This window comes from Poecilia reticulata, linkage group LG5 (genome assembly GCF_000633615.1).
Source record: "Poecilia reticulata strain Guanapo linkage group LG5, Guppy_female_1.0+MT, whole genome shotgun sequence".
Taxonomy (NCBI): Eukaryota; Metazoa; Chordata; class Actinopteri; order Cyprinodontiformes; family Poeciliidae; genus Poecilia; species Poecilia reticulata.
Genome location: NC_024335.1, coordinates 6,799,174 through 6,822,925, shown reverse-complemented (window position 1 = coordinate 6,822,925; position 23,752 = coordinate 6,799,174). Strand labels below are relative to the sequence as shown.

At 38.1% G+C, this 23,752-nt stretch overlaps 3 protein-coding genes across 4 annotated transcripts in view; 2 read left to right on the top strand and 1 right to left on the bottom strand.

The window, feature by feature from the left end:
• Window positions 1-2,451: 2,451 nt before the first annotated feature.
• Window positions 2,452-4,887, top strand: mrto4 (MRT4 homolog, ribosome maturation factor). The gene is made up of 8 exons (XM_008408563.1): window positions 2,452-2,544; window positions 2,769-2,827; window positions 2,918-3,021; window positions 3,707-3,788; window positions 3,875-3,942; window positions 4,033-4,184; window positions 4,424-4,500; window positions 4,583-4,887. The coding sequence occupies exons 1-8, from the start codon at window positions 2,517-2,519 to the stop codon at window positions 4,724-4,726; spliced, it is 714 nt and encodes a 237-aa protein (XP_008406785.1). The 5' UTR covers window positions 2,452-2,516; the 3' UTR covers window positions 4,727-4,887.
• On the bottom strand, window positions 4,821-9,263 carry akr7a3 (aldo-keto reductase family 7, member A3 (aflatoxin aldehyde reductase)). Its single transcript, XM_008408562.2, has 7 exons — window positions 8,767-9,263; window positions 7,692-7,879; window positions 7,440-7,544; window positions 6,831-6,927; window positions 6,152-6,251; window positions 5,932-6,061; window positions 4,821-5,216 (listed from the first exon to the last, which is right to left on the bottom strand). Exons 1-7 carry the CDS (start codon window positions 9,059-9,061, stop codon window positions 5,055-5,057), a joined length of 1,077 nt encoding a protein of 358 aa, XP_008406784.1. The 5' UTR covers window positions 9,062-9,263; the 3' UTR covers window positions 4,821-5,054.
• Window positions 9,264-10,640: 1,377 nt separating this feature from the next.
• Window positions 10,641-23,752, top strand: part of megf6b (multiple EGF-like-domains 6b) — a 64,776-nt gene continuing 51,664 nt past the window's right edge. For both annotated transcript variants that reach the window (XM_008408565.2, XM_008408564.2), the window contains exons 1-4: window positions 10,641-11,122; window positions 13,554-13,688; window positions 14,708-14,817; window positions 22,697-22,801. In XM_008408565.2, the coding sequence (XP_008406787.1) occupies window positions 11,031-11,122; window positions 13,554-13,688; window positions 14,708-14,817; window positions 22,697-22,801 (442 nt within the window). In that variant the 5' untranslated portion in view covers window positions 10,641-11,030. The remainder of the gene's footprint in view (window positions 11,123-13,553; window positions 13,689-14,707; window positions 14,818-22,696; window positions 22,802-23,752) is intronic.

Genomic DNA, 23,752 nt, shown 5'->3' with positions numbered 1-23,752 from the left:
GAGCACGGAAGATGGGGGGGACCATCACTGTCACTGCTGGAAGACTCTAACATGGGCTCCTGCAGAAAACACCAAGCCCAAAAAGTCCTTTAGGAGCCACAGAGGGCTTCATCTCCTGACGGGACCGAAGGTTTGACGCAGACCGAAATAATAAGCCCCAGCCGCACTCCTCGTCACCCTCATGTTTCTTGCCTCCGTCTTTGTCCAGATCTGCTGATGCTGCCGGCCGACTGAGGAGGAGCCTTCTGTCCTTATCATCCCCCGGTTCACCGCGGCTCTATCCAGTCTCCATGCGGCGCGGAGGGGCAGGATGCAGCGCCGCAGAGCCCGGCCTCTCCGTGGATCATGTTGCAAAGTGCTAAACTCGGCACTATCACCTTATCAGCCCCTCCCACGTCCCTCGCCGAGCCGCTCACTCTGTCTCCATGACGAGACTCAGCCAAGGCTTATAGCTGGACGTCAATGATGCCGTTTCATTTAGATTTTTTACACATTTTATGTTCAGAACATGCATTTTAGAAGTAATTACAAGTCTGGTTGCTTCTCATTACAGAAAAGTAAAACTTAAAAAAAATCATTTTAAATCATATCTTCATTCTAAAATGTGCTGTATGGTTATAATAAATTTAATACATACTTTTCTACATCCAAAGAAAGCAATAACCCACAAAGATTTTATATATATATATATATATATATATATATATTCCAATATTGTGTCCCATAATTGCATTCAAAGCCAAATCTGGGATGGAGAAGATCATTTTTATCCATCAAAAGTCACCATATGAACAAATAGTAATATTTGCCATGTCAGTTGCATTAAACACAGTTTTATTAATAGTAGGATCCAGAATATCTTTCAATCCCGTGGTTCCCATAAAACTGACTGTTTTGAACTGGACTGAGCTGGATTTGGCATTTAATCTGATCACAATAATAGGATTCAACGGGATTGCACTGAATTTACATGCAATGCGCAGAACTCAATATTGTATTAGAATATGAATTAAATCAGTTTATTTAGACTATTAAGTGCTTTGTATCTCTATGGTTTTCTTTTGAGAATAAACTCTACTGATCTCACTTTGCAACTCTCTTTGGTTGCATTATTAAATATCCTGTGGAAAATACAATAAAAGCATGCAACTTTGACGAAATAATGGAAATTTTATTAGTTTTCAAGGTGATGGCGTCAATATTTAAATTCAAAATAATATACATTCACAAATGAGACTTTCCCTATCGTCTCAAAATGGACTTCCCTATCGTCCCGATATTTGTGAGCAGCTTCCCTGTTCCTGTTGAGGAAGAGTTTCCAAACAGGAAGCTCTTCTTCAACAGGAACAGGGAAGCTTCGACACAGGGAAGTTCTTATTCACCTCTTCACACACTCCAGCAAGGTGCGATAGGGAATGTCTCATTTTTAAATGTATATTATTTTTGAATAATTGACATTTGCAAAAGTAGAATCCTTCCATTTTTGCTGTGTAGTGCTACTTCACAACTATTTCTGACTCATACTTCACTTTTTAAAATATAGTATCTTAGACGTAGATTCATCCAACTTCCATTTGTGTGTTGTCCCCACAATATAACACCACCACCATTATGTCCCACATGTAGCTCTTTGCATGTAGACCAAAACATAGCCAAAGCTGTAACTGTGCTTAACTAACACTTGTACATTTATTAAGTTTTTTTTTTTATTGTCTCCTAATTTTGGTAACTATACATGACATTTGTTGATCTATGATATAATATACCAATTATGTCCCAAGATTTATTGGTCTAATTGAGAGAGTAAGAAACATTTATTTATTTCACTTAATATATATGTAAACACACACATACACAAAAGCCCATTAATAGTATTCAAAACATATGGAGTGTCATTTTCCAGTTGTTTAATTGTTATGCATTTTTTGATAATTACCAACAGTTTCATTTATCTTTCTTTTAAACGCTCATTTGTACAGTGATTTTTACTGGTACTGATTTTTATACTTTTTGAGTGTGGATAATTACAAAACTGAGAAAAAGCATAAATCTACACAAGTGTTATTTTAATATGAAAATTACATCGATACAGATTTTTTTCCCACATAGCCATCTCCGAGCAATGGATTTGAATAATTACGTTGTACACATCAAAGGACACCCACAAATAAAAAGTTAAAGTCTCAAAGTACACAATGTCGAACTAAGTTATTTGATAATGAATGTAATATCTTACACTTGCACCCTGATGATTGTGCCTCTCTTGTATCACATGGACTAGGTAAAACTCTTTAAAGAACAATAAGGGAAAATAACATATATAGCATAAATATTCTAGAATACATTTTTATTTTAAGTTTGTAAAATTAGAATATAAATTTACTCGTTTAAATACCCTAAAAATGCGTTTTAAGAAGTGAAGCTGTGGTATTTTTAGTCAGGCGCCACATGGCCAGCCTTTCCAAACAGAAACATTTAGGGTCCATTTGCTTCACGTGTTCTGCTGTTCTGCCACCATGCCGAAGTCAAAGAGGGACAAGAAAAGTAAGGAAAATACATTTTACATGAATATATTATTTAAATAGCTGTTGTCGGTTTGTTTTTTAAACATATTACTGATATGTAAGATAATCTCCGCTGAGATTATGCGCCCAGAAGCAGGATAACCTAGCTTCTTAACATCTTCACGCAGCATGGCGGTACTGCAGCTGATACAGATGTAAAATCGGTTTAAAAACGGATCTATTTCTCGTATTTTCCTCCATCAGTCTCATTAACAAAAACTGCCAAGAAGGGATTGGAATCCAAACAGAAGTTAATCGAGGAGGTGGGTATTTTTCAAAACCACAAATGTTATTCTCAGGTATTAGCTTCTCCTCTATGTTAAATAAATCGTCTCTCGGTCCTTTTTCTTTAGCTACGGAAATGTGTGGACACCTATAGAAACCTGTTCATATTCTCTGTGGAAAATATGAGGAATAACAAGTTGAAAGACATCAGGACAGCATGGAAACATAGCAGGTAATAATGACACATATGTAATCGGTTTTTGACGGACTTTACAAATTAACGCAACAAAAGTTTAGTATGCTGTGTAAAAATTCTCACTCTTAGCAGCATTCATGACTTTAGTCTGACATTTTAAAGATCTCTTTATTAACATTTCCTCAGATTTTACATTTTATTTCATAAAATTAAGCAGCTTTTCATCCATTGTTTATTTTTGCCCCAAAGTTCACAGTAATATTTTCTTATTCAAGCCAGTTAATTCAAACCTTTAACATGCGCTTGAGATTCTTAGAAATGCCAAAATTTTGCATGTTTTTCAGTTTTTAAGGTGCTTGAAATTTGAATAAAGTGTTTGGAACTATTGTACATAAAAATTCACATAAGAATTTACTTTAAATTGGTTTTGTTTAGAACTATGTTAATCTGCTTACTCGTTGAAACAATGAAAAAATATCAGAAATAGCAGTCTGACATAAAACAAGATGATTAACAAAGAACTTTTAGCTGAAATCAGAACATGCAGTTAATTAGCTGAAGTGTATTGCATCTATATTGCAAGACTTGGCATATAACAAACATGTGATTGGTAATAATTGTTGCTACTGCCAGACTTTTTTTTTATTTCTTAAAATTTAACCCGGCAGCTAACAATGTAGTTTCTTGTAAAATATGTTTTTTCTTGGTTTGTGTGTCACAGATTCTTCTTTGGCAAAAATAAAGTGATGATTGTTGCTTTGGGAAAAGGACAAACAGATGAATACAAAGATAATTTGCACAAGGTAAGAATGAATGGCTTTACAACTATTAATGCAATATTATTTTGACTCCTGCAGAGAATTGAACCTATTATGATTCCCATGCTTAGGTCAGCAAGTATTTGCGTGGAGAGGTGGGAGTACTTTTCACTAACAAAACAAAGGATGAAGTACAAGAGTAAGTACGAGTCTCCTGAAGTCTACATTGTTCCAGTTCTTCTCTACAATCTGCTCATAGGATGGCTGCACGCTGGGCTTTGCTTTGCAGATATTTTAACCATTTCAAAGAGACGGACTACGCTCGCGCAGGCAACCAGGCACAGATGGACGTAACGCTGGAAGAAGGTCCTCTTGAACAGTTTCCTCACTCAATGGAGCCTCAACTGAGGCAGCAGGGACTTCCCACTGCTTTAAAGAAAGGTGAGAACATGAACAGCGGGGTAAACTTGGGGCAAAAGGCAGGGCAAGTTGCAATAAAAAATTCTTCACTTGTCACTAGATGTGTCAATAACAGTGGAAGTCCTTATAGGTTGGCTAATTTAGTTTTAATAGTACATTTGTGTTGTTGGTAGGTGGGTAGGCCAATGAACTCGGCACATTCATTCAAAGAGTTTGTCTGAAAACAGTACTTTTATGGACACATTTAATCTTTTTCACAGGAGTGGTAACGCTGCTCAAAGCCTACGATGTCTGTAAAGAAGGGGACGTTCTGACTCCTGAACAAGCTCGGCTTCTGGTGAGGTTTTTGACTTCAGGTGCGTCTGAAACCTTTTTTTTTCATAAGCTAAAACAATTTTATCTTCCTCTTGTGTTCACAGAAACTGTTTGCCATTGAGATGGCAGATTTTAAAGTGCAGATCAAGTGTATGTGGAACTCGGAGACAGGCGAGTTTGACAGTTTGGCTGGTGAGGAAGAGCCTGTGGAAGAAAAGGAGGATGAGGATGATGATGATGCAGAATAAAACTTCTGCAAAGATGGCTAACATTTAAAATCAGATGGACTTATTTGGAAACTTATCACACTTTTTTATTATAAAATTACTTCAAAACCGGAACTTGTGGTTTGCTGAATTTAATGTTTGTACAGAGTTGCTCAGTAAACACTGGACTGGTATCAAATCTTGCCATTTTGTGAAAATGCTTTTTACATTTATACAGCAGTGTTTTTACACCAACAGATTTGTAGCTGATTAGTTTAAAACACATGAACTTAAACTGATCTGTAGATTATTAATTTAAAAAAAAAATCATATTTTATTGGTATAGGCAAACTATTTGGTGCAAGTCTCTTCATCTGAAATAGTTGGGACACTCATGGGCTACAAGGTCCCAGGCCTCCTTGAAGGCTTGGACCACTGTCTGGTCCAGAGGACCTTCCTCAGCTGCAGCCAGGTTCTGCTGAAGTTGCTCCATGTTTGACATTCCAATGATGACTCCGTCTCCAAGATCACCCTGGATACAGTGTTCAGAGAGAGCAGTCAGCGTAGTTTGCAAAACAAGGCTGTGTACAGTCATGACAAGAGTTGTAACTTAGAGAATTGGCAGATATATTTTAGACAACTTTGTAAGTATGAACACCAGTTCACTTTAAATCTTGCCAAGAATTTCTACAGAACCTGCAAAAAACAGGTGGACTGAAAGATGGACAGTCTTGGGAGGTGAAATGATTAATAAAACAATGGATGGATAAATGGACACTATTTTTAGAGTGCTATAGAGAATAACATCTGAAAGTACAAATCTTTCCATTGTTATCTAAAAATTACTTCATACAGGCAGCATAGGACTCTGGTTTAAGGGGCAGATGTGCAACAGTGACATCTAGTGGTAGATTTCAAACAACCTGAAAATGTTTGCCTCAAAATCTTGTAGCAGTGAAGACGGCATAGTACAGTGGTCTGTTGCAACAAATCAGATCTGGAGCTTAGGTTTCCTTTTCTCCTGGTTTTTCTTACTGTAAAGACATGATCGCTGGAGTATCTCAGCCGACTGATGATTGAAATAATTTTTAAACCATAATTATATACTTATAGCTGTCAAGTTTTAAAAACTGGAGCTTATAGAATACAAAATGTATATACCACTGTGTTTACCAATCTTGTATGATAACACAAAAACCATAATTTAGAAACTGATGTTGCAGTTGGTATCCAAACTTGATATGTACCTTGAGTTGGGAGTGGTGGTACATCCAGCGCATAGCAGCAGAAGTCATGGTGGGTTTCTCAGAGCCGTACGCGCTCTCTAATGCCTTCAGAACCAACTCGATGGCCTGGAAATGGCTCAGCTTCCAGTATCTTAAACGGAGAACGGCAACTGTCATGGATGCAGATTACCACGGTTACCATTAACATGCAATAGCAGGACATTAGTTGCTGGTCTTTCACCTGTCTCTGTATGCTGCAGCCCAGTTGTTACCAAAGAATCGGCCAGCAGGCTGAGAGCCGTCTTTGTCCTGATAGTGGTACTTCCCTGTCAGGAGACCGCCTGAAGACGAGGAGCCACATCAGCACTCAGACATGTCCAGGTGACAACAGAAATACAGAAAATGTCCTATATAAGTAAATTCCTAGATGCTTACAATTTACTTCTGTTCAGAACTTCAGTAAATCTATAAATATGCCAAAATGAAATGTCACAATGTTTTTAATGCAGAAAATGTATACATAAAATTATTAGGTGATTCAAAAGTTGGATAAACTTTGAAACCCCTTTTTTCTTTTGCAAACAAAATAAGGTTTCAAAGATCAGGAATTGTGCTTTAAATAAGGTTACTCAATCTAGAGTTGACATGCTTAAATGTTCATGATTTTTAATATAGCTCAAAGTTGGTCCAGAACCCCAAAATGTTTCAGTTTCATAATTTGTGAAATTTCAGTGGAATATAAATGTTTAATGTTCAAATGGTAAGAGTGCAATAACTTTTTTTTTTTTTAAATCTAGAAATTGGTGTCTGGAAAAGTAGTTTTTAAACATTAAACTTGCAGGAATTCTTTGAATAAGAGGGAAAATTTTTACTTTTTACATTCTTCAACTATTAATAAGATTAATCACAAAAGAAAGTACCTGCGAGAGGATTGTATGCATAAAACTTCATTCCATAGTATCTCAGGCATGGCAGCAGTTCTGTCTCCACCTGTCTTGTTGTAGCGTTGTACATTCCCTGAGAAGTTGTGAGTTTCAATAACCAAACAAGCAACAAGCAGGTGAAATACTAAACTAGAAAAGGCTTCACTGCTTCTTCTAGATTTAGACAAGAATATTGAATGACTACACACTATGTTTTATTGGGTTTTCATGTGATAGAAAGTAGCACAGAGTTGTTAAATAGAAGGACACATTTTTTTTGGACAAAAATCCTAAGAACTTAGCTTGTCTTTTGGTTCAGCTCACTTTATTATGAAATCTTAAAATAAAATCCAGCTCAAGGAACTACCTTACCACTATGAAAGTTCCTTTTGATTTTTCATTTATTCCCAGCCTTTAACTGACCACATCTTCAGATTTTTGTTCCCAACATTCAGCAAATTTGAGAAACATAACACATATTTGTGATTAGGGATAATTTTGGTGAAATATCTATATTCAAATCTTTCCTTACCTGCAGATTCCTTAATTACTTGCTCAAAACTTACTTTGTTTTACGGCTGTTTAGGAATAAAAATGCTGAAATACCTGATAAACAGTGGGAACAATCCAGCTGTTGTGTTTGCAGATGCACGCAATTTCAGCAACTTCCCAAGACGCGTAGTTTGACAGTCCAAGCTCTTTGAATTTACCCTGTTGGTGATACATTAAATCACACTTTAATGTTCTCTAAAATATAAGAAAACAGCATCTAAAGTTTAAAGAAGCAGCTTGCTAAGTGCTGTATTTGCACACCAAGCTAATTTTCAACTAAACACTGAAGTTCCCAAGTAAGCTCACCTCTTTGTGGAGCTCATTGCAAGCCCTGAGAGTTTCCACGATGGGGTTTTGATGATCAGGAGCATGAAGGTAAAAGAGGTCCACGCAGTCAGTCTTCAGTCTCTTCAGGGAGGTTTCAAGCTGTGAGCGGACGCTCTCCGGCTTCAGGGTTTTCCCGTCCCACGGGTTTGCCTTGGTTGCTATGCTTACTGTGGGGAAATGAAATGTTATGTTATTTAATTATCTTAACACACTTCCAACAACGCATCATGATATAGACAACATAAGCTAGCTTGCTATGTTAGTTATTAACCAAGATTGGTGCCAACATGCTTCATTGGTTTGATCCTTTTGACACAATGGGATTTACTGGACTGTCAAGGTCTCCATGACAGTCTCTCTTCGCAGATAACTGAATGTGCCTCTTTGAGGTTTGTGTTGATTCGATGCATGGTTAATGTTGGTAGTAACAAACATTCCTGTAACCACCTTTTGATACAAAGGGATGATGGCGTCACATTTTCTTTAAAAGTAACCATCAGTGACAAAAGACGAGGAATTTTAAGCATCCTAACCTTTAAAGCAAAAATTCAGCTATTCTATTTCAGTCAAGGGACAAGGGTGTAAGAAAATGGATGGATGTATATTTCAGTCAGAATAACTGAGAGGCTCCAGCTGCCATGTACTTATTATCCTCCTTGTTTGGATAACCTAAATAAATTACAAAACCGTGTCAACTTAGTGAACTTAAGTAAACTATAAACTCCACAGACTGAACAAGGCCAGAGGTTAATCAATGAACTCTGAATTTAAGGTCAACTAAGAATATGTTGCTGCCATCTTGTGGTCAAAAATAAAAACTGCTATTTTTTTTCTGCAAACGTAAAAAAAACAACAATTAAGTGTTTCAAGACTTTTACACCATTATACCTTTTACCTCTGAATGAGTACTTAACAAAATCTAGCATGCTGTATTCGTCGAACAGTGCTGGGAAAACTTACGAACCAACAACTTATTTTCTCACTCCAGGAGGAACTCTGTAGTTTCATTAGTTAAAAGCTCAGTTTTTAAAAGCTATGGATGCGTTCAATCTACCTGTTTTGGGAAGGTCCATGCCTCCTATGATGGCCTCCGACTTCCCATCCACGTACATGGAGGCTGTGTCCACCTGCTTGTGCCCCCTGTCCAGAAAAGCCTTCACCATCTCCCGGCTCTGCTCGGCGTCCGCTCGTCCCCCGAACGCCATGGTTCCCAGTAAAGTAACTGGCCGTTTAACTGGGGACGAAGACATGTTTCTGCAGGATGCAAGCCGAGGCAAGTGTACGAGGACGGTTTTTATGTTGTTGGTGTGTCTGGCTGTGCAGAGTCCGCCTCTTATCACCCACACCATGCTACAGTACAGCAGCTAGCGTGTGACTAAGGGCAAAGGTTGGATAAAAAGGGAGCGTCTTAAAGTTACTTAGTCGGTACAAAACGCAAACTATTCCGTGTGAGATTTTACCACCTGGCTATATCAAGGTTACAACTAAAGCGGAGCAAGGTTCATTTTATGACCACTTCCTGTGGTACAGACTCATGTAAATATTTGTTCGACTCTCCCTTTTTATCTGTGGTGGTCGCAGCGCAGGTAGATGTAGTTCATATATTTGAACACAGGGCGGCAGCAAATCATCATCCAAACAAGGCAACTCTTAATTTAACAGTTTAATCACAATAAAATAAATATTCTTAAAAAATGTGAAATAAAATTTTTATTTACATTTTTAGATATACATGATACAATCCTAGCATGTTGTTTATTACATTACCTAATTAATACATACATATGCAACTCAACTATGACAGCTCTGATATATAAAGTAATATGATTTATAGATAATGAAAACTTTTTTGTTGTTTCTCAAAGAATCTGAATATTGTAAAATACATCTATAAAATTTAGATGTAAATGTTAAGACTATTGCATCAATGTGCCATGGCTGCATGTATCCGTGATGCTTTTGCACCTTTTCATACAACATGTTTTCTTTCTACTAAACTTTCCATTACCAGACACTCAGTGTCTGGTCAGCCCCTTTAGCATTGACCTTTTGTGGGCTATCCTTCTGGTGGGATGTCGATGACTTTCTGCTGAACATGTGTGAAGTCAGTAGTCATCTCTATGCTTGGGATTTTCAGTCCGATACTGATTTGTTTAGATGCGCTGTGTCCTGAAATAATTAGCCTTTTATTTGCAAGTTTGAGCCACGTGGGTCATGCGTGACTTATATCTTATTTGTCTATTTAAATTTTAAGCATTCATTTCTTGTTTGGCGACGGGTCGACCCTGATTCTTGTCTGGCAGGAGTGATTCCAGAAATGAAAATAAACAAGTCCACCTGATTGTCATTAGTCTAGTTCAACTAACTGAAGCACATGTCTGAGATGAGCTGATATGTCTGGAAGCTAATTAAATCAGCATGCTGTGGTAAAGCACAGCATGCTGATTTAATGCTGCTCTGACCCGGGACTCTTCCGGGTCATGAACACATATGAGGGCAATGCAGACTTTGTTTGGAGAACAGCGGTGCTCAGATAGGGCTCCTGAACCTTTGGCTGCTCCATCAGCTGTTTTACCCCGCAGAGCAGAGCGACCGCTTCAGACGCTAACCTGCTGCAGCCGAATACATCCTCTCCTGCTTTGGGGTAATAGCGGCAGGATCCCACCCAACCTGCTCGCCTTTATTTCAGAGGTTCTGCCAGTGCGCGCAACATCCTTGGTTAGTTTTACGCGCACAATCTACGAACAAATGAGTGCTTTCTTTTTTTCTTTTTTTTTTTTTTACTAACTTCCCCGATGAGCAGGAAATATATGTTTTAAAATGAAGCAAAAACAAAAAAAATTATATTGTAATAACTTCTAATTTTGCTTCCAATTACATCCTCAGTCTCCCACATGCGCGCTTCACCGGCGGCTTTCAGAAAGTTTGAATAAAATGTGGCTCTCGCCGCGCCGCCCTCTCCCAACAGCCCACCGCACCTCAGCTATCACTCAATGGGTGGAAAGCGCACAACCAGCCTGTGGGAGGTTTTTGTCCCTCATTTCCACATCTGCAGAGACGAGTCGTTGGCTCGAGCTGCAGTTTTCCAGTCTGTGCCAAACACCGGCCGCGAGAAGGAGGAGGAGGACACACTTTGATGACTCATGGATTTCCTGCACGGACGAACATTTATGCACAGTTGAAGTTTCTCTAACTGGATATTTTTCATACATTAATGGTGCTCTTTTATGTAATTCCAAGACGATGAAATATGTTTTTGAGTGAGATGTGAATTGTTTTTCTACATTTTAAGCTAAAAAGAAACTCACGAAGAAGAAAATGGACATCTTCATTTTTTCTTTTTATTTAATATTTATTAAAGAGGCTCAATCACTCAGTTACGCCATTGCAAGCAATCTCCAACCTCACATGTAAGTAAATGGTGGTTTTATTTACGCAACACGATGTTTTATTCGTCTCCAACAAAAAGTTAAGTTGTTAAGCAGATTAACTAATTGCTTAAAATATTGTTGAGTTTGGAGGATAGGTTCACCTACCTGTTGCAAAACAGCAATACAAGGTCCTTGTCTGTTTTAGTAACTAGATTTATGTCCAGAAACTATTTGGAAGAAAGCAAGTTTTTTTTGCTTATCTTAAAAATACTAAATTCTAAATTGAAATTCAAGCCTTTTTAATTTGGTCGTAAATGAATGATATACTGAGGCATAAAATGACATAAACTAGCAAAGAGAAATTAGCTCATTTGAATATATTCTGACAAATGACCTGTCACTGTGATGTCACTGGCCATAAATGGTGAGAATCGGACTCCCGCACCATAAGAAATGCGGAAAGAAAAACAATACTTAATCTTTCTGAGAGGTGAACAGAAACAGCGCCTCCTACAGTCACTACGCAGAAGTCAAAATTATTAGCTTGTCAGAAAAAAATATTTTATAACATTATTGAACATCGCTATAGTGGCACAAACTAGTTTAATTTTTTAAACGTGAAAAGAAAATTAAGACAAATCTGCAGATTTTCTTTCTTATTGAAAAAAAAAGTTTCACTTTACAAAATAGCATTTTAAACCAAAAATCAGATAATGAAACTAACATTTAAGTTCTTTGGAGCTCTTTCATCTACCAACCTGTGCTATTTGCATGCATTTCCTCTTTAATATTTATGACTTACATAAATATTAAGTCACAATCTTCATGCAATCTAAAACTATCAGACTCAGTTTATTTTTAAGACAGTCAAATAAAGACAGTCTGTTGTAACAGGTAGTTTCAACCACACAAGTGCTTCAGTTATGGCAGAACAATACTTTTTTTCATTATGGTTTCATATATGCAGCTGCAGGTGATGGTGATTGTTAGTTGCGGTTTTTGATCGCGGGTAAATCCCTCACAGTGATTATGTTGCCTTTGAGATGAGGTTGCCAGAGATAGCAACCTCATAACAGCTGGTTGCTATCTCTGGATTCCTGCTGATCTCCAAACATGTCAGTCCTTCTAGCTTCTTGTAGAGCTTTTTTCTTTTTTTAAAGAACATTTTAAAGATCACATTGCAGTTTTTATGACTGAACTACCCTTACAGCTGATCCAGACAGGCTATCTATGTGTTGGAAAAATGCTACATCAAACTAGAAGTCTCCCCGGAAGGAGAGTATGTTGCCTAATTTATCTGTCTGATGATGACATTCAGCCTCATAACCACAAGTAAAAACATCTAGACTACAAAAATGTATTACATTAATACATTTTGTATTAATGACCGACATAATGACTGGCATAAAGTGATGCATAATAGTGAAACCAAAAGTTAAGAAGATAAAGTTGCAGTAAAGCCAATTTAAATCAATAAAAAAAAAAATCTAAAAATTGTGGTGTTTAAATCATATTCAGCTCTGTTGAAATGTGTATCGCTGCTATTACAGCTGCAACATGTTAGAGGAAATTCTTTGCTAGCTTTGCCAAATTTAGCAGCTGAAGTGTTTGCCCATTCTTCTTTTTTCAGTCAAATTAAATGAAACGTATCTCTGAAGCTCAATTTTTTTTTTTTGACACAACTGGATTTATTTCAGTTGTGTCAAACTGATGGCCCAGATCTTTGACTGGGCCATTCTGAGACAAGAATGTGTACTGATCTAACCCACCCACTGTGGGCCTGAATATGTTTTCTGTTGCTTGTCTAAACCAGCTTCAATATTGTTTCATTGTTGTTTTACCTCTATTACTTAATAAAAAATTGCCCTTTGTTTAGCTTCATCCATCTTCGTATCAGTTTCCCTGCTCTTGTGGGAAAAAAAACAAAACTTCTTCTCAAGATGTTGACGCTTCCACCATATTTCATGTTTGAAAAGGTGTTCTCAGATACCAGACACTTTTTTATTTTGCATCCACAAGTTAAATTTCAGTCTCCCTTTATTAGAACACCTTCTTCATTAGGGATTGAATATAAAAGCAAGCCACACTGCTCAGATTTATTAGTAAAAATAAAACAGAATTTTATTCCCACTTCACAATTATGCACTCTGTGTTTTATTGCATAAAATCTAATTATGGTTGTAGGGAAAAACTCTGGGCTTTTCTATTCGGAGACCTTCCGAATAAGGAATTCCCCTTAAGCCTTCAAAGGAATTCCAAGAGATCCGACTGAACGCAGGTAATGACTTCCCAGGCATCACTCTATCAACAATTGGAAACATGCCTGACACGAGCCTTGCCCGTCTATCTTTTCTCGCAACCCTTCCTGAAGCGTTCATAAATTTACTCTCGCTGATGTCTGTACATCTGCAAAAACACAACAGGGCCATCTTGACGTGTTGAGCATTTTCTCTGCTGTTTTTCATTCCAGGCCCAACGTGTGCATGGAGAGGGAGGTGACGCTCGTTGCCCGGAGGCAGCCATGTGTGCAGGCCTTCACACGAATGGTTAAAGTGTGGAAGCAAGGCTGCGCGGGCCAGCCGTGGTGCATGGGATACGAGCGGAGGTGAGTAATGCAGCTCATTTGCAGTGTATCTCCTCCTCCCTTTCATCACTCAGATGCTTTTAGTCTGCTTTTAAACACTCCCATCATCTCCTGCAGGGGATGTCGTGTATTACAGATAGAGCCCTGGCAGGGGAGAAACATTCATTCATGAGCTTTGCATGGTCACGTGATTCACGCTACTAGAATATTTTATCCAGGAGGTCTTGGTGTTTAATCCGAAACAGGATGACATGTGGCTTCCTGATTTCCTTCTTCCGCTTTGACCCTGCTGTAAAGTGAAGTGCAAGATGAATGCTACCTCTTCAGAGGCTCTACCTGCTACTTAACTCTCTTGTCTTTGCTGCTTGCATTCCTCTAAGTATGAGCATTTCCTTCTGAGGTTTAGGTGGGTTCCCCCTGATCCATTTCTTGGCATTATTTACCTCTTCCACAAAGTAAAAAGCTCCTTTGATGGCAGCCAGGGCAACAATTATGCGCTGTAAACGAAATGTATAATGTGAGCAAAGCAATGAGAGGGTCGCCAAAGTACAGGGACAGCCTCCATCCACGACTACCTTAACATTAAAAGCCTGGGAAGTCTTGGTTTACTTCACACGTGTGCTTCAAAGATCCGGTTTTCTATTGAGAGATCTCACAGAACATTGTGGGTTATGATTAAAACTGACAGTCTTTGGAAAAACTTCACAAATTTTTATGTGTACTTTGTTAGTACACATAAAAATAGAAATAATTGCTATAATTGTGCATTTCTGAATTCATATGTTGTTTCTAATATTATGTTAAGTGTGTCAGTCAGGTTCTTTATTTCCTGTGTCTTTCACTTAATTACACATAATTATAGCTCAATTTCTTTTTTGTTGAAGGTGCAAATTGCTATTGACATATGGTGTGAACTTCATGTTAATAGCCCCATATCACTATCACACATATCAAAACACACTATCAGTATTTTTACCAGCTTTTTTTTGTTGCACATTTTTATATAAAAGTTCTTAATTGAATATTTCTCATGTTTACAGGACGGCGTATTACACAGCATATCGGCAAGTTTACAAACAAGATTACCAAACGGTACACAAATGCTGTCCTGGATGGTCTCAGCTTAACGGCGAGGCAGGATGTCTCTATCGTAAGTATTAACACAGACTACTTCTGCCTTGCATTTCTAAATGATTTAATAATTCAGAATCTCAACATTAATAGAGATCTTTTGAGAAAAAAAATGTCTACCAAATGTCAAAGAGAGTCACTTTGCCCATGCAGACTGCAGAGCAGATGTTGACAGTTAGTGGCGTAGATTTCTTGAGTTGTGGCACTCCACATCATTTCACATGCTGGAATGAAATATCTAATTGTTGACAGAGTTCAGGTGTTGACATTTGTTCACAAGTTGGATTAGTCTTGTGGGGTCTAGTTCTCTATTAATAAGGAAGGAAAAACAGATCAATCCTGTCATGGCAACCTTTAGTTTACAATAGAAAAAGCTGGATTAACCAAATGAGCAATTAATTCATTAGCAAAGTTACTTATGCTTAGTGGTCACATAGGAGAATGATAAGCAACAAAGTTTTAACAACTCATGTTATTCCGTCTTTCCACCAAAAATATAAAAGTCCAGGTAAGACTAATTACCAACCAATAAACAGGAAAAAATTTAAATTCTCTACCTATAAAGAAATCAAATTAACGTTCAAAAATCAGAATAGTTTTCTAACCTTTTAGCTTTAGAGATCACTTCAATATTTTTTCTTTCCCAATAAAAGTACAGATAAGTTAGTCATTCAGTGTAACAATTCAATCAGTCAACTCGGTCAATGTATAGTTGTCAATTTTGAAATAGTTAATTAACAAATAGTTTGTGGAATGAAAGGACTGAATGGATTGGAGGCCCCTCTTTTTTTAAAGAAGCTTATCAGTTGTCCAAGCAACGCATAAAGCAACATCAACATGATGTCTCTCCACAACGTCCTGGGCTTCAGTCCGAGTCACAAAATGATGGCGAGACCTTTCTCCTTCTGGAACGGCGCCGGCTCACTCAGATATCGGCAGTGCAAAAAAAACAGCTTGTATGTAGAGCGTTAACCGACCATGCAGGTATGTGGACATCAGTATAAGACCCTGCAATTGCTTCTTTCTCAGTGTAAACTGCATTAGCGTTTAATGAACCATAAACTCACACAAATAAAGAACTTAACAATCAGACATTACTTCACCATTCATTTCACATAGCTACAGAGCTACACATCATACTGTTTTATTTTTCTTTGTATTGAAGAAACCAGTTGCTGAATTCATATGATGAGAATAAAGAATAAACTTAAATCAATCTTACTTTGTTGAAGGTTCTAGTAGTTTAAATATGGATCTCAGTTAATTTCAGCCAATTTAAAGTATCCCAATGAATTCACAACTAACATTTATATTGGGGTAAATCTTAAATACAAAAATGCCAACTGGTTATACGATTACATAAAACATTTTGGAAAATATAACACAATTACGAAAATATATGAGTCCTTTTTATTCGTACTTGCAGTGCTGGAAAATACTTAAATTTCAGTCTGTGTTGAAACCCTGATTGCAGCTCTGGGAATTATTTCTGGTGGTCACACTTCAGCTTCCAGCAGCTCCTCTCCTTATGTACAAGCTTTGTTTCACACTGCCGAAACATAGAAGGCTCTTTTGATGGGACTTTATAACCAGTGATCCAGATCGGACAGCCTGCATACCATGAACCGACTCTTGGCAAAGCTTTCCTGTAAACAGTTTGTCCCTCGGCTTTTAGGCAGGAAACTTCTCATAATTTTGATCTTGTGTCTGCAACTGACTTGTGGGTTGTTACTAGCCGTACACTCCCAGAACAGGCAAGCCACTCATTGGGGTATCTCTCTAAGGGAAGGTTGATGGGCTTGGAAGTTGGAAAAAAATTCTCCTGGATTTTTCTCTCATCATACATCCTATTATTCTCTCTATCAATGAGCTCTTTGTTTCTGAGGACAAAGTTATGGTATTAAATTATACAGTGAAGCAACGGTTTGGTCTCCAAAGAGTCTGGTTTGTTTTAAAACACTCTAATAGAAATGCATTAAAGGGACATTCCTCCCTGCTGCTCATTGCCTATACTTAAACTAGACAATGCCTGCTCTCTTCAGTGTGAAGCATGGCTTTTATCTCAGTAACCAAAGATGGTGGCAGCACTTTCAGATAGGATGAACTAATCACCCTTTTCTCTGAGCCATTGAACCTGGATAAAAGGAGGCTCACACCACAGGCCTCCCACTCCTGCACACTTTGCTACGTGCTATCCGTACTGTTCCTCAGTCAGCACAATGCAATCAGTGTGGCTGTTTTTCAGCAGGACCTCCAGGATCCAAAAGGAGGAAAATCCGTTTCACTTTAGCAAATCCTCTGTAAACGCCCAAATGGGAGGAATGGGATGCTTTTTGTTGACACAGTGATTTAAAGTCTGGTCCTTTAAAAACTTATTTTTTCTGATTTTCTTTCTTTAATTTATGTATGTGGGTGTGTGTTACCAAAATAATAGGGCTAAGGTAATTAAGATAATGAGGACTGCTTATTTAGGGAGAAATAAAGGTGTGACCATCAACCCTCTCAGATCACTCTTTACATTATACTGAACAGTACTTGTAAAAAAAAAAATTCTTATATTTAATGACATTACACTCACAAAGGTTAATGGATATTTTTGAATTTTTGTGTGATAAACCAACATGAAGTGATGCATTATTGTGAAGTGAAAGTAGCTCATAGTTTGCACATCTACAGATGGCAGTACTCTATTCTTTGAAAAATGTGTCTCTGTCCATCAGATTGGAACAGTTTTTTGGGGTACCACCAAAAAGGTTTGGAGATTCTCCCACCTGAGCTGTGAATCTCAGCAGCTCCTCCAGAGTTACTGTGGGCCTCTTGGCTCCTTCTGTATTTAATGGTCTCCTTGCCCAGCCTATCAGTTTAAGTGAACAGCTGATGTTATCCAGAAAGCCTCTGAAGCCTTCATAGCACAGATTTGCGGGAAGGTTAAAGTGTGTACAGATGGCCTCCATTTACTATTTATTTGACTTTAAAAGCCAGTTGATGCCACCCGATTTTGCTAAGTGGTGTTGGAGTAAAAAGGGGTAAATAGAAATTACCTCTCTTTACCATATTTATCAGAATTTCATGTGGAAAAATCCTAAGTGTGTAATTTCCCTATCAGTTCACAAATCTTTTCTGGTCAGTCACATAAAATCCCAATGAACACTTTGAAGTGTTTTATTATGGTGTGATAAAATGTGAAGTTCAGGCAATATGATTACTTGTGCAAGGCAGCCTACATATAAATTGTTTTTTTATTATTATTTTATGTTAAATCCACAAGTTGCAAAGAAGCCAATGCCGTCTTACAGTCTGTGGTCTCAGTTGTTGTGAGGCTGGGCATTTTTGGAAACCAGCTTTAATTAGTCACACATTTAAAGAAGGGATACATAGCAAACATCTGGCTGCTTTCTTGCTTCATTGATTTAATTTGTCCTTCTCCTCCATCTTGTAGTTGCAGGCCACTTTCATTTCACCACAAAAGTTTTGTTTTTTTCCATTTGCACATGTGTTCAGAGTTTTGGGGCGGTTTGCAAATACCTTTAGATTATATTCCAGGTTCTTATATAAAGTGCTACTGAAGTTTTAAAACTGCACATCCCATCTTGTAATTCTTTTTTTTTAAACACAAAGTCCAGTGTGTGGTATGGGGAGTCAGAATGTAGTGTTGGAAGTTACAATAGAGGTGTCCTTTGTGTGTTTTTGAAAGGGCTCCAATTTGCTCAATATCTTGTTTTTCTCCAGGTTAAGGGCCCTTGACTTTGTGATGGAGACTTCCTCCACTTAGGCAATTTAAGGGCCAATCAATCAGCCAGTTAAACCTTTTTTTTTCTTAGCATGCAGTTGAGGAATGGTTGAGGATGGCCAGGGCACTGAAAGCAAGCAGTCACGCTGATTGAATGAAACAATAAGCTTTGTGATGGAGGCTTAGGGGCACAGACAATGGCTTCTCCAGTTTTGTCATCCTCGTTAACCACTGAAAAGGAACCAACCTTTTGTGATAAAACTGGCAAAGGTAGCTAAATATGAAATGGGCCCAGGAGCCAGAAAAGCAGGAAGTGGTCCTCTCTGTGTCCATGGGTGGTCTTTTTGTCTGTCTCCATGCATGTATGGACTACATGGTGCATAACTGAGGACAAACAACTTGAATATAATCAGAGAAACTGACCAATAGCACTAGACCCTAAATAAGACAGCATGCAAAGTACATTACTCAATATTTCATGTGCTGTAATGAGTAATTTGTAGTGTATTTGTCTCCATTTCTCACAGCTAAGCTGCTATCAAATGTGACTTTTTAGAGCATCTTGGAATCCACTCAGAAGCATTATCAGCGGGAGGAGCCTGTCTATCAAATAAAAAAGATTCAATAATCTGTAAAGAAAGTGTGTGGCCTGAAGCATCAGGACATTGTTAGCTAGTTCCAGTTGTGGATGAATGCTGTTTTATTGAGGTAATGAAGGCAAAGAAGGCTGATTGTTTGAAAAAGATGCCTGTTATGTCTATCAAAATCATGGTTCAATTTCTTTTATCAATAGAATATTGATCAAATTTAGAAGACGACTACATTCATGCACAGGTACCAACGAGGAAAAGTGCCTGCAAGATGTAGAGTGTGATACTTTAAAGACTGTTGTTAGATTTGGGGTTTGGCCCCAAGCTGAGCCCTTCCTGTAGGTCTTTGTACCTGTGAATTGTCTATAAATGTCTTCTCCTGTAGGGTCACACTTAGAGGCTTTGGGCGAACGACCTCTGCTCAGCTGTTTCTCTTCCTTTTGTGGATGCTGTTAATCCACTCAAAGGAGGTGTCTTTGTAACACAGTGTCCACGGGAACAGACGAGAGTGGGTTTTATGGTATGCTGCATCCCACATTAAGGATTTGTTTCAGTGAAGATTAGGTAGCAGATGGGGCTTGAGTAGGGGGGCTGTCCAAAAATGCCCTGGTTAGCAGCCAACAATCTCTTGTGTCTTGAGTGGGGGAACTCGCATTCCCCTGGTTGTCGCTTTGTCATGCTGCCTGCAGTGACTCTGAGAGACTTCTGACCTTTTACTGTGGAGCTGCGTATGTTTTTTTCCACTTAAAGCTTTTTAGGAATGTCTCATTAGTTTGATCTCTCACAGCTGGGTGTAGCATTGTTCTAAAATATTTGGATCATGTTGAAACTACGCAAGTTAACCTGACCGCTCGGGGGCTTTTATTTCGTCTTGTCTATCATCGATTACTTTCACCCTATTAAAATTCCCCCACATTGTATAATCAGTGGAAAACTAAACTGATATATTAGGTACTTTTATAGCTGCTTAGTCCTTGTGGAAGGGAAATGATCAGGGATGGATTTGCAATGTGGTTAAGTTGTTGCTCCTGATGGAGGCAGGTTTATGTTAACAAATGTAACAAAAATACATTTTTATTGAGGACTTTTTATTTGAAATTAGGTTTTAAAATGACTGTAAAAGACACTGAAAACAAATCAATATTGTTTGGATTTAGGGTTTATAGAGCCGTGCAATTATATAAAATGTGAAACTTTTTTATATTTTACTAAAACCTTTATGGATTTAATTAGGCATTTATCATAATAAAATAGACTTGCACACAGTGGTTCAAAAAATTTCCAATGGAAGAGAGAGACCTGTGTTTATCAGTTTTCAATRTGATCTGATCGTATTTGAAATTCTGCTCAATTGGCAATAAAATATTAGTCTCATCGGGTCCATTTCATGTAACTTTTTCTGTAGCTGCTTGTTCCACATTTGGACAGATCAGTGGACACATTGAGTCTTCTGCAATCAGGATGTAGCCTGAAGGGATTGATTAAATACTGAGTTTTTATTCTGTCTGTGAAAATGTCACTGAGTTTATTCAAAGAGAACTTAGAAACCTGATGCCTTCCCTCAGCCCATACAAGGCCAGTAAAATGGAGTTAGAACAGGCAGTGCCCAGTAAAATGATTACCCATCCTGCATCTGTTTAGAGTTTATGAACAGAAATACATCTGGCAGGTGAGGGTTATTTAAGGTGACTTTCTATCAACTCTATAAGTATCATCAAAGAACAGATTTCCATCCTCACTCCCAATAAATAAATCGACTTTGCCACTTCTTTCCTATAAATGTTCACAGGTGGGAACAGCAAGGATGGGATGGAAGAGATGCAGCATAAATCCTCCCTGTCTATGCAGGCAGACTCAAGAACAAATGTATTATGCAAACAGGCTGTCATGTCTAATGGAGTTATAAAGATTTATGAAATGGGAAAGTATAAGACCCCTGAGGAAAAGTCACATAGCGCCCTTATCTGCCTTAGAGTCTTTAAATTTCCCATTTAAATCAACATGGATAACCCTTGGAGATTTATGGAGACAGGTTCCCTTGTTCCATGAGACGGATGGATGAGCTGTACGAACCCTGCAGCAGTAAGATTTTTACCATGTAACTCACTCAGTCACGGTTGTAGTTAATCAGTCCTTGTGGTGATGACTGATTACACTGATTTGTAACAAACGACAAGAATGTGGTAATAAATGTAGGCACATAGGGATTTATTTGAACCACTCATGTTTTCACAGTGGAGTCGTAATACAATGTCTTTAATTATTTATAAAAACAAGAAAGTTTGAAACTACTGAGAAGTTTTTAGATCCAAGTCAAAATTATGCATATATTCTCAAATATATGCATATGCTCGAGCTAAGATTTGTTTCAATCACCCTGAAGTCGCAGACAATCCGAACACTTTTTGTAGACATAAACTAGCTTCAGACATAATTCTGGCTTTTAATTTGACCCATCATCAGAAATACTGGACTTCTTTCAAATTGGCTGGTTTCTTTGGACAGACTGTTTTTAAACAAAGTCCAGAATTTTTTGAGACATAAATCAATAAGGTTGCAGTCTGGGCCATGCCAGAGGCTTAGTGTCTGGTATATCCATAGAGTCCGCTCTCTTGTGCATTTCAGATCATTCCACATTATTCTACCCACATTATGCAGTTCACCAGCACCTCTGGCAGTGAAACACACCCTCAACATGATGCTACCACCATCATGCTACCTCCATGGTTCAGGTTTAAAAGGATCACTTTTCTTCCTCAAAACATGCTTCTTGCCATTCCGACCGAATCAGAGGCATAAAGCTTTTCTCCAGAAGGCATTTTGCTTCTCAATGTGGGCAGCTGAACATTTCAGAGGTGCTTAAATGTCAGTTTTAAAGCAGGTGCTACTCTCCCACCCATGCAGTCTTTGGTTATGTAAAACCTGACTGATTACAGCAACACCGGTGTTCTTGCAGTTTCCAGTTCATGGCAGGCTTGAACCTTGGAGGTTTTCTAGGCTTTCCGTGAACATCTAACCAATTTCCTTTTATCTGAAAGTGACAACTTGGATCAATTTGGTACAGGTGGATGTTTTAACAAGACAACAATTCATGTATAATTTCACATATTGACAATTTGTGGGCCATGTTTAAAATGAATAAACTCAGCTTAATCTTAACTACAGATTTATTTTGTTTTTAAAAGGACATTTATTTATATATATTTTAAGAATGTATGAATGTTTTTGACCTTGGCTGAATAAAGAAGACAGCGACTGTAAGCAGGTTTTAAGCTGTTACAGTCAATCGTGTCTAAATCTGATCGTTTTAAATGCTAACAAACCTCTTAGTGGGGCAGAGGTCTGCTTTTACCCTAAAAGCCAAGAGGTGAATTCTTTCTACATTGGTTAGTGTGAACAGAAAAGAGTCCAAGTTTCTCCTAAGACAGGAATTAACAAGCTGATAAGCCTCTGTTAGAAAGCGGTCAGCGTTTGAAGGCGCAGATGTCGGCGTCTCATGAAAACAGCCAGGTGTCTTCGCTTCACTCAAGCATTTCTCTCTCCTCTTGCGCCTCGTCTGTCCACACGGGCTCACGCAGCGATGTGCAGCTATGGAGTCTGCTTCAATGGGGGCCAGTGTCGGGAAGGACCCAACCAACTCTGTGAATGTCCTGCAGGATTCAATGGGCCAAGCTGTCAATACGGTAAGTAGACATTCATATTCAGAGCTCATGCTGCCTCTTCATTTTGTAGTTTATAACCACACACTTCAGAGTGTTTTGTGACAGACCAACTCAAAGTTGCAGAGAAGCAGAATTTTTAGAACTTTAGAGCGCTCTGGTTATCCATTGTCCACAACAGAAAGTGTACGGAACACCTTCACATCCAACAAAACATGATACAATCAGCTAATATGACAGATTGGCATCAAGAGCTTTAACCAGAGAAACATTCAAGAGCTCCTTGATAACCCTGGAGGAGCTGCAGACATCCACAGCTCAGGTGGGAGAATCTGTTGAGAGAACTATTGATTCACTCCACTAGTCAGCGCTTTGTAACAAGGTGCAAAAAGAAAGTCATTTTTGAAAGTGAGCCATAAGATAAGTTTTCTAAAAGCAATTCAGGAAGCATAGTAAGTATAAAAATAAAGTTGTTCATGCTTTCCTTTTAGTAGGGAGAAAGAGTTGATGAGAACTAATAGAACTAGCAAAGGCAATTGTTAAAAGATTGTGCTCTAGTTGTTATGATATCTGTTGTGGGTGATGACAAAAAGGCTATTTTAGAGTCTAGAGATGGGAGCATGCTTAGCATCAGGAAAGGAATCCTAAGCATGCTGCCAGACCTCTAATAATCTCTAGTTCTCAAGAGCTGCTATCCTGCAACTTTGGTAAGGCCCAGTCAAAGTCCAGATTAGTATCCAATTGAAAACTTGAGGTCAAACTTGAAAGTTAATTCTAAAATGTGTTATCTATGCAGTCTGAATTTAAACTTCTTTGCCAAGGGAAATGAGATTTCTGTCTTCAACCTCAAATACAGTCTCCTACAAATGTAATTCTATTATTGACTCTGATGGACTGAATATATAGAGACCACCCACTTTCTGACTGTTATTAGTAAAAAAATAAAAAGTGTAAAAACAATGTAAGACTTTTTTT

What these genes read in the sequence shown, in the direction of transcription:
- mrto4 (XM_008408563.1), top strand. Translation starts at nt 2,517, where the DNA reads ATGCCGAAGTCAAAGAGGGACAAGAAAA. An exon ending in ACAAAGATAATTTGCACAAG is followed by an intron (nt 3,789 to 3,874) that starts GTAAGAATGAAT and finishes TCCCATGCTTAG; the next exon opens with GTCAGCAAGTATTTGCGTGG. An exon ending in TCCCACTGCTTTAAAGAAAG is followed by an intron (nt 4,185 to 4,423) that starts GTGAGAACATGA and finishes TCTTTTTCACAG; the next exon opens with GAGTGGTAACGCTGCTCAAA.
- akr7a3 (XM_008408562.2), bottom strand. Translation starts at nt 9,061, where the DNA reads ATGGTGTGGGTGATAAGAGGCGGACTCTGCACAGCCAGACACACCAAC. An exon ending in TTGTTCCCACTGTTTATCAG is followed by an intron (nt 6,928 to 7,439) that starts GTATTTCAGCAT and finishes ACAACTTCTCAG; the next exon opens with GGAATGTACAACGCTACAAC. An exon ending in TGCATACAATCCTCTCGCAG is followed by an intron (nt 6,252 to 6,830) that starts GTACTTTCTTTT and finishes CCTCGTCTTCAG; the next exon opens with GCGGTCTCCTGACAGGGAAG.